General features: G+C 31.3%; 1 protein-coding gene and 1 non-coding gene across 2 annotated transcripts; both read right to left on the bottom strand.

The window, feature by feature from the left end:
* Window positions 1–10,383: 10,383 nt before the first annotated feature.
* On the bottom strand, window positions 10,384–10,455 carry TRNAN-GUU (transfer RNA asparagine (anticodon GUU)). The gene has a single exon. It is a non-coding gene; the product is annotated as a tRNA-Asn (tRNA).
* A 1,140-nt stretch (window positions 10,456–11,595) lies between these two features.
* LOC108489489 (fasciclin-like arabinogalactan protein 15) lies at window positions 11,596–15,687 on the bottom strand. The gene is made up of 3 exons (XM_017794073.2): window positions 14,223–15,687; window positions 12,444–12,574; window positions 11,596–12,003 (listed from the first exon to the last, which is right to left on the bottom strand). Exons 1-2 carry the CDS (start codon window positions 15,523–15,525, stop codon window positions 12,498–12,500), a joined length of 1,380 nt encoding a protein of 459 aa, XP_017649562.1. The 5' UTR covers window positions 15,526–15,687; the 3' UTR covers window positions 11,596–12,003; window positions 12,444–12,497.
* Window positions 15,688–18,572: the final 2,885 nt, after the last annotated feature.

Here is an 18,572-nt window from a genome sequence, read left to right as displayed (position 1 = left end):
TCTGTTGTTAGTCATAAACGGTGGTAGAAGTATATAGCAGTAAACAATCTGATGGTAAGCACCTTGACCGTCGAGACCCATTCCAGTTATTCGTCTCTCGCCACCATTACCCTTAAACCTGACCTGTAACACCCTAAACCCGGTCTAGACATCCAGACCAAGTACGGATAGTCACATCACCAATACTAAAATTACTACTATAATAACGCAATCGAAATGAACCATTCATCACATAATATCCTCTACAACAAATAATTAAACACATAATCTTCACAAATATCATAACATCATAGAATACCAAAATCCCTAATAGTAATGCTTAAAAGAAAAATAAAAGCTTGATCGAGCTCTCGAGGCACTGACTTGATCAAGACTGGGAACCACTTGAAATCCAATCAATAACAAAATGAGTTGTGAACTCAGTGCGAAAAAGGAAATTTATTCAATTAATACTCGCTTATAAAACAATTCCAAAATTAGAGATTCGATTTGATGTAACAGTAATTTCGGTTCAGATTCAGAGTAGACAAGTTATATATATATATGCAATTTCAGTTCATATATGGTACATACCAGATTCAGATGCAACATTTCTATTTCCGTCCACTACACACTATTTTTGGCCATCCCAGTACACCTTTATGGACATTGAATGCCCAACCAACCCTGCACACCTTTAGAGTGTTCATTGACACTTTCACAGTGGCGCAGCTTAGCTGTTAGATTAATATGCGACAAGCGCCAGAATCAGAGTAATACTCATTGTGGCGTAGCCACGATTTCAGAACAGACTTCTTCCCCCTTCACAATATCCCAATACATGCCAATGCAGAACAAAAATGCCCGTAACATGTATTCAGTCATTCCAACTCATTACACAATTAAACAAGATAGTTTAATATTAGAGTAAATATTATAGTGCACTTATAATTATGTTGCTCACAGATCAGTCTCAGAGTATTAGATAGTTCTCATATAATCAAATTCAATTATTCATACATTAAGGAAGCCAATGTCAAGATTAAGTAACATTCACGACCTTGAAATCAGCTTTCGGGCCTAATAACCTGCCACACGGCCAGGTCACACTCTCGTGTGCCTTGTCCGTGTGGTTCTGAAGCATAAACAGTGAGTTACAAGGCCTGGACACATGCCCGTGTCCCTACCCGTGTGAATCACACAGCCTGGACACATGCCTTGTGACTCACACGGCTGGACACATGCTCGTGTCCTTGCCTGTGTGACTCATACGGCCTGGGTACACGCTCGTGTCCCTGACCGTGTGGTTTTATACCACAAACAGTGAGTTACACGGCCCAAACACACGCCCGTGTCCGTTGCCCGTGTGAACCCTGCACCACTATGGCCACACACGGCCTAAACACACACCCGTGTGACCCCAAATAAGTAAATAGTGAGTTACACAACCAAATCACACCACCTTCCACGCGACCGTGTGGCTCAAACAGCTTGGATCCACTCCCGTGTTCTTGGCCATGTGGCATCAATAGCCACTATTTTCAGCGATCGAAACTTGTAAAAACTAAGATTTTCGGTACGCACCTAGTTTCGTTTGACAGAAAAACAATGCAGAGACTACCCGAAACCTAATTAACCATTTAATAATCAATTACACTATCGTTTTCAATCATTTTTCTAAAATCACCTACCGTCAAGATCATGTTGAAAGTTTCAATGCAACCTGAACTCAAATTGCTTACTTACCTTGCACGAAACATAAGGAATCAGACTAACATGGCGGAATAACGTTTCTTGCAATATCCTCGCCTAAAAAGTAACCAATTGAGTGTTTAACAGAACGTCAATCAAACGAGCAAAACCTCGTTTCGACCAAAAAGTGTTAACACAATGGAAATCACGAAACAAAAGAAAATAACAACAAAACTTACACAATATCAACCTCACAGGCAATGAAGACTTTCCAATGCACGCAAAAATCAATTACAGTAAGAAGAAAAAATAAAAGAAAGAAAGAACAGGAAAATAATGAACTAAAAATTTAGAAAAAAATAAAAGAAAGATAGAATTTCTTAGAATGCTTTAAATTAACCACCATCCCACCTTCCGGAATTTGCAAAGAAAAATATTTCTTAACGTATACAATGGGACTTGAACTCAAAGCTAGATAGAATACAGACAGATGCTTAACCAGTGAACCAAGAGGCTCATTCTTGACACCAATTTACCCAGAATTGCACTTAACCACCTAACACATGGATAAGGGTTGTTTTAAAAAATAACAAAACTTTTAATGATGCCACTCAAACCCGAGACCTTAAACACAGAAGCAGAGCACAAAACTAAAGATACATAAATTAATTATTGTAGATTCTCACAATTAAACTCTTAAATTTTTGGGGCGTTACATGACCTATCCACCACACCACATTCGTTGACACTTTCCGTCGTTCGTCTTCTATAAGATGATAACGACCAGGGTTCCCTTCGCTGACTAGCATCTTGTCAAAGGAAAGATCTATGCGTATCCAACCGTTGTTTGAACTGCCCTTCGTGCAAACTGACATTTTCACATTGATACATACAAAGCTCTCTTGATACCACATGTCTCTCGTGACAAATGAATAATGAAAGACCCCAACTCCGGTAAGATCCACCACCATTTGTTCACCCCTAATCTACCCTAGTTCTGCTCCAAGACAATCGTGTCCACTCCTCGATCCAGTGGCAAATCTTCGGCGATTGGAAGTCCACCTGACCTAACACGACGCTTAACAACAAGGCTTCTACTATAACCCATTCCCCTGTCGTCTGGCGTTGCCTCTCACTTGCCTGTCCTTCGCCAGAATTGATATGTCACTCTCTTCCTTACCCTCTATGGAAAGCACCGTCAAAACCGCCACCATAACCACTCAATAAATCGCCAAACCGCAAGTTTACCCTATTTCTCTCAGATGCTTGAAAAACCAAAAAAACTAAATAGAAACCCAAACTACTGTACTATAAAAGCAGACAAAATCGTCATAAGAAAACTTTAATGGAAAAACGTTTCTTCCATGGAAAAAAAAGTTCATGAAAGCCTAAAAACATAAACGGAATGAACATATTCTTCATTTGAAAACACATAAAGGAACTATAAGCAAAAGGCGGTTAACGACACCGACACAGATGCTTATGCTCGCCTCTACTAGGTTAACTCCCTTACTTGCCTATAAGGGTGTTTCTTTTTTCAAAATCAGTATATGAAAATTGAGTGAAAAGAAAACATATATATATATATATATTTTAAATTTTCAAATTTTTTATATGAAACTTTACTATTAAATAAATATAATTATTTGTATATACAATATATAAACCTAAAATGACTGCTAAGGTGATTACGATGAGAATGTTTGTCAACTTCTAGTAATAGTGATTAATCTTTTCGCCACAAAAACTTATTTAAATATACTCAATTCCTATAAATAGAGATTGAACTCTTGACCGCATGATTAAAAAAAAATGAGCTACTACTATATCACACCCGTAATTAATATAACAATTTTAGTAAATTCAATTAGAAGTTGTATTTTAAAATACCAAATGGACTATTTTTTTTTCATAAACCTTCGGAAGGTCTGAAAACAGATCATCACTGGACGGTTCAATCAATTTTATTAATTGAAATCAGGATATTAATTAGTCATTATTTAAAAGTAGAAGAGAAAAACTTTAGGGCAAAAACACTAGAAAAGTTCATTATTTAAATCTAAAAAAATGAATCACGTGATTGATGGTGTATTAGTTAAGACACAGTGTTAAATTATTTTATCAAAAGATGTATTAAAATTACATGGATTGAGTTTTGACTTGATTAGTATGAGTATTATTGTCAATGTAGAAAAACGTGGGTTCGAGTATGTTGAAGCACATTATCTTCTTATTTATGGGTTGGAGAGGGGTTATAGATAGTTTTAGGCATTATGTCAAAAAAGAAGAAGATATGATCAGAACTTATAATGAGATTATTCAAAAAAAAAAATACTACAATTGTAAATATTTTTATTGCTATAATAACAAACTTAGGCCTCAAAGTTACACATTATATTTATGTAGTCTTGATTTTGACAAATTTAACTCATAACATTTACACGTTCTATCAATTTTATCCCGATTTAATAAATTTAATCCGTAACATTTATTTGTCAACATTTACATAGAATATATAAACATTAAGAGTTATATTTATTATTATACAAATCAAATTTATATACAATTGACGAAAAGCATTAATATCATGATTTATTATTCATAGTTGTTCACCTTCAAAATTGATAAAGATTAAATTGTTTCAATTTTTTTCGAAAAAAACTAATTTATTCGATTTCGACAACAAATACTTTTATGGAAAATAAATAAATTTAATTTGAGAAACATATTTAAGATAATACTGTATTTAAGGCTAACAGCTTTAAGCATGTATCAAGAACTATAGAACAAGTTTTTTGACGAAGACTGGACTTGAAAGGAAAGAATATGCCAACACCCTTTTTGAGCAAAGGTGTTTATGGTTATATTTTTCGATCCGAGTTATCTTGGGTTCAGCTTATTTTACTGTTTAGAAATAATAAAAATATAAAAATATTTTTATATTTAATAATTAAATTTTAATAAAATATTTTTATTATTTTTAAATAATAAGACAAGTTATTTAGATAGATTTAAATAAATTAAACTCGGTCTTAAAATGTTTTTAGAATGAATATTAGATCTAATGTATCCATGTTACCATTAGTAAACTAACATGCAAAATAACATAATAGAATAAAATATTTTTAAATTACATGTACTGCTTTAAAAAATTTATAAATTATGAAAATATTTTTGCTCCTCAAATTTTGTTATTAGTTATTTAGTTTCTATTCTACGCATGAGATGTATATTTATTCTTTATATTTTGATTTAATCAATTTTAATTCTTGATTTTTTTTAATTTTAACTTTTTAGTCATGACCTAAACCGTAACAATTGAATTTGGTAGCTTAAATCTTGTTGTTAATCTCATACTATACGTAAGTTATGCATTTTAGTCTCAGTTTCCCTATTCAATCATTTTTAATCCATTTTGAATTTGAAAGTTTAATCTCAACTAGGGGTGAGCATTCGATTAATTCAAATTGAATCGACCGAAAAAAATTTTAAGTTAATCGAGTTGAATTTTTTTTTCAAATTGAGTCAAGTGAAATGAAATTCAAGTCAAGTCAAGTTGAATAGAGTGAAATTGTTCGATTTAAATTAAAAAAATCAAACATGTCAAATTAAATTCTTGTTACATTATAACTAATTCCATATTAGAACACATAAATTTGAAACCATATATATTTAAAAACTTTTTCAAAGCAAAATAAGAAATTAAAAAATGGGTACTTTAGTATTATAAACTTAAATTATTGATTAACTTATTTAAGTCCCAAATTTTTATTTCAGAAAATTTTAAAAGTTTTACTTTCTTATATATTCTTTAAATTTTTTAAATTTTTATAATTTTTGAAAATATAAATTTCTGGAATTTTTATAAATATTTTAAAATTTTAAAATTATTTTAAATTTTGAAAATTATTTTTAACATTTTATTGAGAAAGAGCAATTTGCTCATTTTCAAAATTAACAAGGATCAAAGAGACTATTCAAATTATTTAAGTTATTCGAATTGTAAATTTCAACTCGACTCAAACTCAAATTACTTATTCGAGTTGACTCGAAAAAATTGAGCAACTCAAATAACTTGAAATTCAAACTTTTTCGATTTTTAGAATCGAATCGAGTTTTGCACACTCCTAATCTCAACTCAAAACAAGAGTTGTTAAATAGAGTGATTATGGTTTGATGGCCTGGCCAGTTCAAGGCCCGCCTAAAAATGGGAGGTTTGGGTAAAATATAGGCCGAAAAATGGGCTTGGCAAAAAAAATGAGGCCCGTTTAAAAACGGGCGGGCCTCGTAAGAGTTTTTGGCCGGGCCCTGCCCGGCCCAATTATATATTAATATATTTTTGTTTTTATTTTAATTATTTTAAATTTTAATATAACTATTTTTATTATATTGTTAATTTGTGTATTGTTTTAAGAATTGTTTTAGTATTATTTTTATTTGTTTTAATATTTATTTTTATGTTTTTAAATATATTTGATTTATTATATTTTTAAATTTTTTATTTAATAAAATAAGAAAAAAATTTAATATGGGTCGGGCCGGGCCGGGCTCAGCTTAGTAATTTTATTTCAGGCGGGCTTGGGTAAAATTTTAGGCCCATATTTGAACGGGCGGGCCCGGCCTAGTAGACGGTCTAAAATTTTACTTGGGCCGGCCCAAACCCGCCCGCCCGCCCATGATCACCTCTATTGTTAAATCCATTAACGAAAAATAGTATAGTTTTTGTAAATATAATATAGAGATAATAAACCAGCATGATATTACATATGTAATAATATAGTTATCATATAAAATTTTGAAAATGATATAATTAAATAACTACCCTTTCAATTATAACTTCTTTCAATTTTTAGAATTTTAAATTAAAATAACTAAATTAAAATATAAAAACTAAAAATTTAATTTATGCACGGTATACAAATCAAGGATAAGTAAAATTGATTCAACTAAAAAAATTAAAAAAATTTGAATTTCAAATTATTTGAATCAAATTAATCGAATTGACTCAATTTTTTTTTGAATTTTAAATTCAAATCGAGTTAATTTCGAATAACTCCAATTTTTCAAATAAACAAAATATTAAATACTTTTACTTTCCTTCCCCCACCCTCTCAAATCCTTTTACTTTCCCAAAAAAAAATTATTTCCCCCCTAAAACTTTTTTCCTTTTATTTTCTTCCAAAATTTTTACTTTCCTTTAAACTCATTTTTTTTTCTTTTTATTTCCTCCCTACAATTTTCACTTCCTCCAAGCACTCAAAAAAAAAAAAATTTCCTTTTCCTTTCTCCCATAACTTTTACTTCTCTCAAACTCCAAAAACTTTTTTTCAATTTATATCTACTATTTATATTATTAAATTAAATTTTATAATTTGTACTATTTATATTATTAGATTATTTAATCATATTGATTTTTTATCAATTTCGTTAAACTTGAATTATTGATAATGCCATAAAATATTTGTATTAAAATTTTTGTTAGTATTAATTTCACATTTTATCTTTAAAATAACTTTTATTAAAAATCACATTTTTACATTTAATACATTTTTTAATTTCAAAATACATTGTGATAAGAATCAAAAGATAATTGAAGCAACTAAACGCAAAGAAGTTAACATGTATATAAAAGATTAATAAATAAATTATGAGGGGATGAAAGTTAATAATAAATTTGATTACGGTAGATGCAGTACTATAAGGACCCAAAGTCATTTTCTTAATTTAACTCGAATAAATATATTTGATTCGATTTTATTCAAATTCTATCTTACTCGATTCGATTCGAGAAAATTTCAAATCGAATTAAGATGATAAAATATAATTCGTTAACTCAAAAAACTCGAAATTTTTTATTTGATTCAATTCGATCGAACGCTTACCTTTAATATAAATTGATAACATAATTTGTTTTTGATAAATAATATTTCATAATCCACAAGTGTGATTTTGATATATAGTAATAAAAGAACAATAATAATAATAATAATGAATTGCAGCAATTACGATTTCATGTGAAGACGAAAGGAATATATTTTATTATTATTGGCACACCACACACACATTTTATATATATAATAATTTAAATTTAATGCCTTTCTGTTTTCATATGTTAATGAGTGGGATTGGCCACATGGTCGGCTCTTCACTCTCATCTACATCTCACAAAATTGCACGCATAAATTTTACAATAAATTTAATAATTTTAACTACTTCATATTATAGCCGATTGAATCTTAACTCGATTAATATAAACATTGCTGTCAATATAAAAAACATGAGTTTGAGTACGCTAACGCATTATACTCCTATTTAAAAATAGAAAAAGACTATGAATAATTCTAAGCATTATATAAAAAATTATTTCATACTATAACTCATATATTTTACTAAATTGAAATGTTAATTTCTCAATTTTAATTTGTAAAAGATTAATAATGTAAACAAAATTGAATTATGACAACTATTATTTCATAAAATAATGAAAAAAAATTGAATGAATATATATTGAGACATAGAATAGAATAGGTTAGAGTGGTTGAAGATGATTGACATAGTGATTGTGTAAAAAACCATATAAGATTGTACATAGATTATGAGGTAAGAGGCACGAGTTATATTGCAAGCTTTCTACGCGTGCATTTGAATGTGATGAAATGGTTAAATGTTTTCTTTTAAGGGTTTTCAAAAAACGATCAAATGACGAAGTCATTTTAAAGAGATATTGTCAAGTTACTTATTTGAAGAACAAGATTTGTGAGTAGAATGTCTGAAAACAAATAAATGATTGGTGGATACAATTTATTTTACTAATTGAAATTAGAATACTTTATTAAGATTCATCAATTAAAGTCATTATTTAAATATAAATGATTCAAAAATTCAAAAAAGTAATAAAAGTAATAAAAAATTATTTTATATTAAAAATTAATTAATTACCAACATAGCATATATGTGGATGTCATGTTAGTAAAGTTAACAAATATTAATTTTTCATCTATTTTTGGGTGATCGACAAATAATGTAACTAAAAACAAGTATAAATTGACAATTTTGTATATTATTTTAGTTTCTACCGATTTTTCACTTAACCTTTAATTTTTTACTCTAATTAATAATTTTAAAAATATAATTTTGGGTGACTAAAATGAAATTATAAACGTAATGTGACATGTATAGTTTACTTTCATTAAAGATTTAACGCTTGGGTAACTAAAATGAAAATGCTCTAAAAATTAGGTGACTAAATTGCAACAATTTCATTTTAAGTGATCAAAATAAAAGCGCTTTAACTAAATAATTTATCCATAAATTAAATTTGAGAAAAGATGTCATTGAATAAGTTTTTTTTTTTAATGAAGACTCAATTTGAAGGGAAAGAATATGCCAACACCCCTTCTTTTAGAGCAAAGGTGTTTATAGTTATATTTTTCAATAGGGCTTATTTGCCTATTTTACTATTTAAAAATAATAAAATATAAATATAAATAAATTTATTATTTAAATAGTAAAGAAAATTATTTTTTAATTTTTTTAAAATTAGACTTGATCTAATCTAATCCGACTTATAAACATCTCAATGTTAGAGTAATAATTAAAAGCTTTTCCATTCTCACACCATAATTTAGGGTCATTCCTCCCTCAAACTATAATTTTACCAAAATAAATTTTATGTAATGCCATTAGTAGATTAACATGCAAAATGAACATGTTAGAATAAAATATTTTAAAATAATTACTTCAAAATTTTATAAACTATGAGCATATTTTTATAGGTCAAATTTTGTTATTAATTTCTTTAATGTGTAAGATGCATATTTACTTATTGTATTATGATTTGATTAATTTTAGTCATTGTATGTTTCTTGATTTTAACTTTTAATTATGACCTAAATGGGAACAATTAAATACGTTAGGTTAAATTTTGCTATTAGTTTCATACTATATGTAAGTTACGGATTTTAGTTTTAGTTCTCTTATTTGATCATTTTAGTTTTTATATATTTTTTACTTTAAAATTTCAATCCTAACTCAAACATTAGCCGTTAAATCTATTAACTAAAATAACGCAGCTTTTTGTGAGTATGATATAGAAATAGCAAGCTAACTTCTCATTACCTATGTGATAATATATATTAGGGTTATGTGATAATATGTTTGTGATATAAAATTTTGAAAATAATAGAATTTAATAGCTACCATTTCTACTAGGACTGAAATTTTAATTTTAAAATACAAGATTATAAACCACAAGGTTGATTCCGATGTATCGGAATGAAAAAAAAGAAGAAGCAATAATAATAAAAGGAATTATATAATTTTTGACCTTTGAATTTGGCAATTAGATCTACTTTGGTATATTTACTTTTTTATCCACTTTGGTATATGAATTTGGCAACTTGATCTATTTTAGTCCCTGAACTTGGATTCTGTTAAGATTTAATGATGTGGCTAGTGTTATTGGAACAAGACCCAATCAGTGAATCAGTTGATTGGATTGATTAGACCAAAAATCAATCGGTCTAACAATTTGAACAAAGAGGTTGAATTGATTGAATTAAAAATTACTTGAAATTGATAAAAATAAATAATTATATAATTAGAAAAAATTGGTAGTTAAAACATGTTCAATCAATTTTATAAGCTCTTAACGATCAAAGCGAACCCTTTCATTCTGACATTCTGAATTCTTTAATTCGGAATGAATCAAATCTCCTCAAGTAGGATTCGAACCTACAACTAGCCAATTAACAGTCGACTGCTCTACCGCTGAGCTACTGAGGAACGATGGGAGATTAGATCTCAAAGAGTTCAATTCCCGTTCTCAACACATGACCAATATGAACTAGAAGTTTCCTTTGTAACCCCGGAAACTTCTTCGTAGTGGCTCCGTTCCATGTCTCATTTCATAGGGAACCTCGAAGTGGCTCTATTTCATTATATTCCATCTAGATCCCAATTCCATTTTTACATTGTCATTGACATGACATAAGAGATGTTGGTTCTAATCTATCTTTTTCTATTTCTATATATGTATATGGAAAGTTCAAAAATTATCATATAATAATCCAGAAATAGAAAAGGAAAAAAAAAGGGAGGTTAATGATGATTTTAAAATCTTTTATACCAAGGAATCTAATATCCTTATGCATGACGATAATCAATTCTGTCATTATGATCGGACTCTATTATGGGTTTCTGACCACACTATCCATAGGGCCCTCTTATATCTTCCTTCTACGAGCTCAAGTAATGGAAGAAGGAGAAGAAAGAACCGAGAAAAGAGTATCAGTAACCATTGGGTTTATTGTTAATCTAGTGGTAGACTCAATTAAAGTGATTAAATCAGAAAGCAATAGTCTAATAAGTTCAACCACATGTCCCTTTATTAAAACAATAAATGTGACACTTTAAATTGTATCACATTATCACCTAAAAACTTATCTAATTTTTTAAAATTTCAAGTAATAATACAATAAAATATCACGTCATTAAACTTTTATATTTTTGAAGAATGATAAAAAAACACCCAAATAAACCTAACTATTCATAAAGGCAAAAAAAATTATATTATCCTAAAAAAGAAATGAATATTGCAGCAAAAGAAAAGAAAAGTAGAATTTCAGTTTTTGTTGAATGGTGAAGAGAAGAGGAATATATTTATTTTATTATTCCCACAACAAACACACGTAATTTTATTTTTCATCTTATTAAGTGGGATTGCCGACATGGTCGGCTCTTCACTGTCATCTTATACATTTAAAACTCCTTCACTAATAATATTATTTATTTCTTTATTTTATTCATATTTATATTTAATTAGTTTTATCTAAAAATAATATATATATTTAATGATTTTTTTTATTTGTGAACATTTTCCTTAATATTTGTGAACATTTTGTTTATCCTTCACAAACAAATACATTTAATTTAAAAACTAACAGATATGTACACATATAATTTCAAATAAACAAACACAAACAATTTTAAAATTTGTAGCGAACACGAACGAACAAGCTTAAAAATAAACAAACGAACATAAACAGGAATCAGTTCGTTCAAGCTCGATTCATTTACAACCCTAGCAACCACCTCCCTTCCTCCACCACCACTATCACCAGATTATTACACACATAATTTGACAGAATAGAAAAGAAAAGAAAGAAAAAATCTTGTAGACTTGAGGATCAGCAATCAACCAGGGTGACCTTTTTGCTGCCTTATGAACGATAGAATATAGAACAAAAAAGGGGAAAGAAGAAAAAAAGAAAACTAAAATCCTAATGCAGAGAGCAAAACATCATTCCAGGACTTTATACTATGCTGGTTCACCTGCATTGGATCAGTAATTGAATAAATTAGTAAAAGCATTCACTGTGGCAGTCCTTTTCTTTTTCTTTTTTTTTTTGGAAAATGAGATACTTGACTTGGACAAAAAGTTAAATAAAAGAGAAAAAAAGGAGGAGGAAAAATAATAAATTTTTTGAGGCCAAAAAGGAAAAAGAGAGAAAAAAATCTGCAGGGGCCATAAAAGATGGACCAATTCTGTTGTTGACCTTTAATTTAGAATCATATACTAAAGGCAGAAATGTATTAAATAATGTGACAATTATGCATGTTTCACAAGGGTGTGTAGGCAGCTGGATTGAGCTGTAAGAGTTTTGTCTTTTATTTACTGCAGACTAGAGTAAAAATGGAGCAAATTCTGATGCAGAATGACATGGTGAGTGGATGAACACATAGAGCTAAACATGAGGATTCATTTCTTTTACCTTTTTTTGTTGTTTGAAGATTTGTTTATGATATGGGGGAAGTAATTGTTGTGTTCATAGTCGGCAAGAGGTGAAACGTGAATCTTGTCCAATAGCCACAAGCATTCGGCATGCAGCCTCAAGCAACTTCCCTGCCATACATTTTAGGCAAATTAAGTATTAGGCCCCCCAATCCTATTTAAATAAGGAAGATCAACTGAAAGCTACTTATTAAGTTGGTGAAAACAACTTCCCATCTTAAGAAATTCTTAAATTAAAACAAATGTGATATTATAAGTATACGAGTTCGGTACTATCGATCATATCTATGTCGGACATATATCTGTATTTGACACTCACCCGAAGTCCTAGTAATAGAATGATAATTTTATAGGAAGGAAACAAATATGTGAGTAAACACATGGTGTGATGGAATTTATTTTCTACAAGGGAAAACAATGGGCAGTCAAGATTCCTCTAAAGTCCAAACAAAAAATTATTGTTGTTAAGCTGGAACTTTCATATTCTTTTATTTTGATAAACCCAACTAATTCCAAAACAACAACAACTTCATACATACATATATTCTGCTACCCACCATTAATCTTCATATAAAATTTTAGCATGTTTTATTTGCCATGACTTGGCTCATCACAACTCTTAATACAACTAGAATCTACCGATGTCGAATACATAATCGTATCCAACACTCGCCCTTGAAGCCGGTAAAATAAATTGCAACTACTCCGAAAACAAAGGATATATATATATTGCATGACACTCAAACCAGCTATGGTAGATGAAACTTTAATTCAAAACAAAGTTCATGCAAACAAAGGTCAGGGAGAAAGGTGGTAAACAGTCAATGTCATTCAGGAAACTACAAATTTCCCTCACAACAACCAGGTTGATGTAAAGCTACAAATCAATATCAAGTCACATTCACATGAAATTGTAATAAAAATAAGAGAATATATATATATATATATTATTTCCCACAGAAAGCTGCAGTTCATCTTTCTAAGACAGAATGAACCCACCAAACTTATTATCAAATTCTTGATTAAGTTAAAGAAATGAGTTTCATTGTTTTTCGATGCCTATGCTAGTTGTCACAAGTTCAAATCTTGGAGACGGCACTGTTAGAAGGGGCAGCCATGAACCCCAAACATGGATTGCAAAACAGACATGAAAAATACCAAAGAAAAGAAATGAATTTCATTATCAATCTCTTACCAAAAGCTAAAATGTCCTAAACTTTAGGTCCAAGGCACCACCTCAACTTTAGGTGTTTGATAATAAACTATAAGCTTTCCTTTTCTTAGTTCAAGAGTTGATAAATATTTATATTTTTAACCTATATTACATTAATTAATCATATAAAAACATATTTTTAATTTATAAATAAAAAATTAATTTTATGTTAGTTAGCTTTATAACATCATTTCAGTTAGAACTACTAAAAACTTGTTAAAATTTATATCTTGAATTAAATCTTTTAATTGAATAATATTTTTCATAAAAAAGTAGTTTAGCAAATATTAAATAATATAAGTAGACCAAATTGTATACAGGAAATTCTGAGGAAGACAACAAAAGCAAACAAAGGAATAGACAATTCTACCCTCCAAAATGATTCTAACGCACCGACACTTTCCATTTACCCACCAAAAATTCCCCGGCAACAGCGTCGCCGCCGCCACTATTCCTAAACGCCCAAATCAAGGACTTACATGAAAAGAAATCTAATTTTATAAACAATGAATCAACGATCGATGTAAAGTAATAATGAAAATTTACCTCTTCTGGGTTTCACAGTGGCAACTTTGATGGTTTTCTTTTCTTCCTTTGCTTTCTCTTCCAGCGGGAAAAGGACGCCGTCAATACCCTGAACGGAGATCCTTCCGTCGGTATAAATGTCGGGATCGAACAAATACGCAGATCCATCGCTGTGCCCAAATCTAACAGACCCATCAGCTTCTTGAGCCAACACTTTATGCGGCAACCTCAATGTATCGTACGACACTTTCCCAAATCTCCTCACCGCATTGTACATACTTTCCTCCGTCTGGTACTCTGGGATTATATGGTAATATATGATTTGCTCCGGCGCGCCTGGTTCGCTCAACTGGTCCGTCGTTAGCTTCGCCATTGCCTCGTCGTTGGGTGCTAAAACGGTTAAAACATAACCTTCGGAAACCAGACGTCCCATTTCGGTGGCTAACGATGTTAAGTTCACTAAAATGTCCGCCATTTCATTGTACCCTCCGTATTGTATCAGAGTTTGGATGAAATCTTTGACTTGCCTCATTCCGTTGAAATGATGGTGAGGTCCGCCGGGTCCGGGAGCTGGTGCCGGAGCTAGCGATGGGCCTGGAGCCATTGCGTCGTAGATTGGGAGGACGGGTGGAGCTCCGGGCTTGACCGGGGGTGCTGGTTTTTTCAAGCGGTGGGTTCTGGGGTCAACTTCCGGAGCTCCTTCTGGTTTGACGGCGGAGATTGAGCGCAGGCTTCTACGATTGTTGAAATCTTGTTGCACCGATCGAGGGATCAATAGTTGTTCGATGCCGTGGATGACACCATCGGGACGGTCAACAGCGTTGGAGGAAATTACTTTGGCCGAACCAATGAACTTTTCACCTGAGGAATCGTCGCCGGAGAGTTCAACTCGTTCATTTGATAAAGTAAAATGATGGGTTAACGCCGAAGTCGATTTGGGCCATGAATGACGATCGATCCTAGCAGGCACAATGTGGTAAAGCAAGAGAGTTTGGAGGGACTTGAGATTACCAGGTTCAAGCAAAAACCGCTTGAACTCAGGGTCGAGATCCCGCTCAAGAGCTTCATTTTTAGGAGCGAAAATGGTGATATTGTGTTTTCCGACAGTTTCCTCAAGGGTCTGCAACAACAAAGCTTTCTCCACCAACTCGGCAAGCTCAGTGTAATGCGAGTCTAACAAAGCCACCAGGACTGAGTTGGAATTGATCTGACCCGAGCGGACCGTGGCTGATGAGTTCTCTTGCAATGCCAATGAGAATCTAGAACATGAGATTTGAAGAAGAAGAAGAAGAAGAAGAAGAGAGTTGAAGAACATGAAAGCCATTACTGAAGAATAAAAATCTAATATCGAATTGACAAAATGGGGGATATTATAAACCAGGAAGAGAGAAGAATTCTTTTTTCTCTCTCTGGAGAAAGTCTTTGAGTTACCGATTTAAAGAATTGTTGTAATTATATGTTTGCTAAATTAGCCTTATATGCCCTTCTTATTTTATTTGGCTTTTTAGGTTTTTTTTTTTGGTTTTTTTTTTAAATTTAAAAAATAGATCGTTTTTTAATAGATTGTGTGAAAATACGTCCAACAGTTGATAAAAAAGTTGGACACGCATTTCACCAACAGTCATTTTTTTAACATCGACAATGGCAAAATTTTTTAAGGACTTCAACAATAATTTTATTTTTCTTATAAATAGTAGGTCATTTTTCATTCTTTTCACTCAATTGAAATTCTCTCAATTCTTTCTAAATTCTCAACTCTCTCAATTTTTCAAGTTTTGTTCTAAATTTTTCGATATGCTTGTTTAAAAATATTGTAGATTTATTTAATTATTTCATATATTATTCATTTCGATTAAGTTTTCACGAATGGCAACCTCTCTGATTCGATATGGGACCATTACATCCAAAATCTATCCCGTAAAAGTCGGGATTTGAGATTATTTTGGTTTGTACAGTCACTGGTGGAAGTCTACATAAAGGTCTCAATCAACAGCCGTTATGCAATCATGGATCGGAGTATAACACGAGAGCTAGTTGACGGTCGTTACACAACCACAAGCTCAAACTTTTCGAATACTCGGAAATGTTGCATTATAAATACATACAGAAGTTTGAGGGCATAATAATAAAGAAAATTTGTGGGGGCTTCTCGCTATAATCAGTGTGATTTTTTTCTTCATTTCCACACAATCGTTATCTTTAACCTTCCTTCTTATCCGGAGGTCGACACTATCATGGACGCGGTAGGATTCTCATGTGGATAGCGATTGTTGCGGTGCAATAAAGGTGATACTCCTTTTGGGGTGACAACGATTACTGTTATTAAACAAACCATTAATAACTACAACCGTTGTCATGTTAACCTAATTTTAACCTCTACTATGTCGAAACATCTACTTTTTGTCTGATAGCTATCTTATGTTCACCTCGATGTTAGTCTTCGAATAAGAATGAAAGGTTAAAAGATAACAGCTGCCTAGAAATAAAGAAAAAAATTAAGTTGATTACACCGGAAATCCTTCTGTTTTTCCATATGATTATGGTCTCAATCTTATGTATGGTATATATAAGGCATCTTTTGCGGGTATCCAAAAAGCTTAAACTCGTGACCGTATAATGACTGTCAATTGGCCCTCGGTTATACTCAAACCGGTGACCGCATTACAACCACAGACTAATACCTCCACTTAGTCTTTGACCCGTAACCATATCAAGCATTATCATACCCACAACCTGACTTCCATAGGATGGGTTTCTGAGGTAATAGTCCTATCCTGGCATGACATATGAAATGTATGTGTTTTGAGGCGCGTTATCACATCCCTTGTGACTCAAATCTACCTATAAACTTTCACGGTTTAAACCCTAAAAGCCTAACCCTAACAAAATAAAAAATCTCTATCCTTAGGAAAGAGAGTGTGAAAGCATCTAGTTGGGTGTGCTTTCATATACTCTATCTAAAATCGACTTATTTTCCTAATTTAAAAAAAATCTAAAATGCCAAATAAAATTTTTTACATATAAGGCTAATTTAGCTAATATGTTGTTGGTTTGATAATTATTTTATACTTTTAATTTTTACACTGTTCATATTTATTATAACTAATCTTATAATTTATTTATTGTATTTGCAAATTTTTATCATTATAAATTTAAAGAGGGAAGGAATGACCTTTAACTCGAATCATGGTCAACACACAAAAAAAATTATAACGTAAAAATAGTATATTAATAAATTTATATAAATTATTTAATTTTATTTTTGAAAAACCCTAAAAATATTTTTCCTCTAAGTCGTTTATTTTTTTCATTAGCAGTATCAATTCTCAGGTTGGTTATTGTCCGCTTTTTTCTCTCTCACCAATCATCAATTTTTTCCTCCTCATTCACTCGTAGTGTTGTCTCTCGTTTCAGTTTGCAGATTTATTTTGTAAGTATCTTTGCTCTCTTCATAAGTTATGATGGATAGATGACAGTTTCTGTCGTTTCTAAAACTCCATTGGCTACCAGGAGTTTTTCTTGGAAAATGGGTGGCTCTTTATCAGCTTCTTAACATATTTATGTTTCGAGAGTATTTTAAAATAATAAATAATTTCACAAGTCGATTTGGACTCGTGTTGTCTTAAGTTATATATATATTTTTGTTTATCTTCCATTGTTTACTAACTCTTTACTTTTAGACGTTTTTGTCTACTCTTGTAACATGTTTTTAGTCTTATTTATACATATAGTCTTGTTATTACAAGTAATTTTAGAAATGATTTTATCATCATCCTCTTGAGTTTAGATGCTCGATTTCAAATATGTTAAAATTATGATAGCTAATTCAAAGATAGGCAATTATATTTTCAGAATGAATTTAATTTTAAAATAATATGGAAAATATGGAAACAGCGCAACCAATACATCTTTGATGGTATTCCATGTAATGTCATTAACACTATTTCATGCTGCGTGAGCCGGGCGAAAGCGGTAAAGAAAAGTGGGAATGATCGTGCCTCCCATGGTCAGTACAGGAGGAGGACGGTATGTTGGGAAGCGCCGGAGATAGACCAAGTGAAACTTAATACAGTCGATGCTTGGAAATCTCATAACTAATTGGCCTCGGTTGGGGGGTTGGTACGAGACAACTGCGGGCAGTGGTTATGGGGCTATACTCGAAGCTTGGGGAGGTGCTCTGTGCTGGAAGTAGAGTGATGGTCGATACTGGATGGTTTGCAGCTGTTGTGGGTAGATTAGGGTCTTCCCATGTTGGTTTGCATGAGATTGCAAATGAAGACCCGATTGACTTTAGATGGCTCGATAGGCCACCAGAGACTTCAGAACAGATTATTCAGATGTATAGATTAGGGTCTTCTTCCCATGTTGCAT

Source organism: Gossypium arboreum, chromosome 10 (genome assembly GCF_025698485.1).
Source record: "Gossypium arboreum isolate Shixiya-1 chromosome 10, ASM2569848v2, whole genome shotgun sequence".
Classification (NCBI taxonomy): Eukaryota; Viridiplantae; Streptophyta; class Magnoliopsida; order Malvales; family Malvaceae; genus Gossypium; species Gossypium arboreum.
Note: the sequence above shows the minus strand (reverse complement) of the source record. Positions and strands in the feature narration are given on the sequence as shown.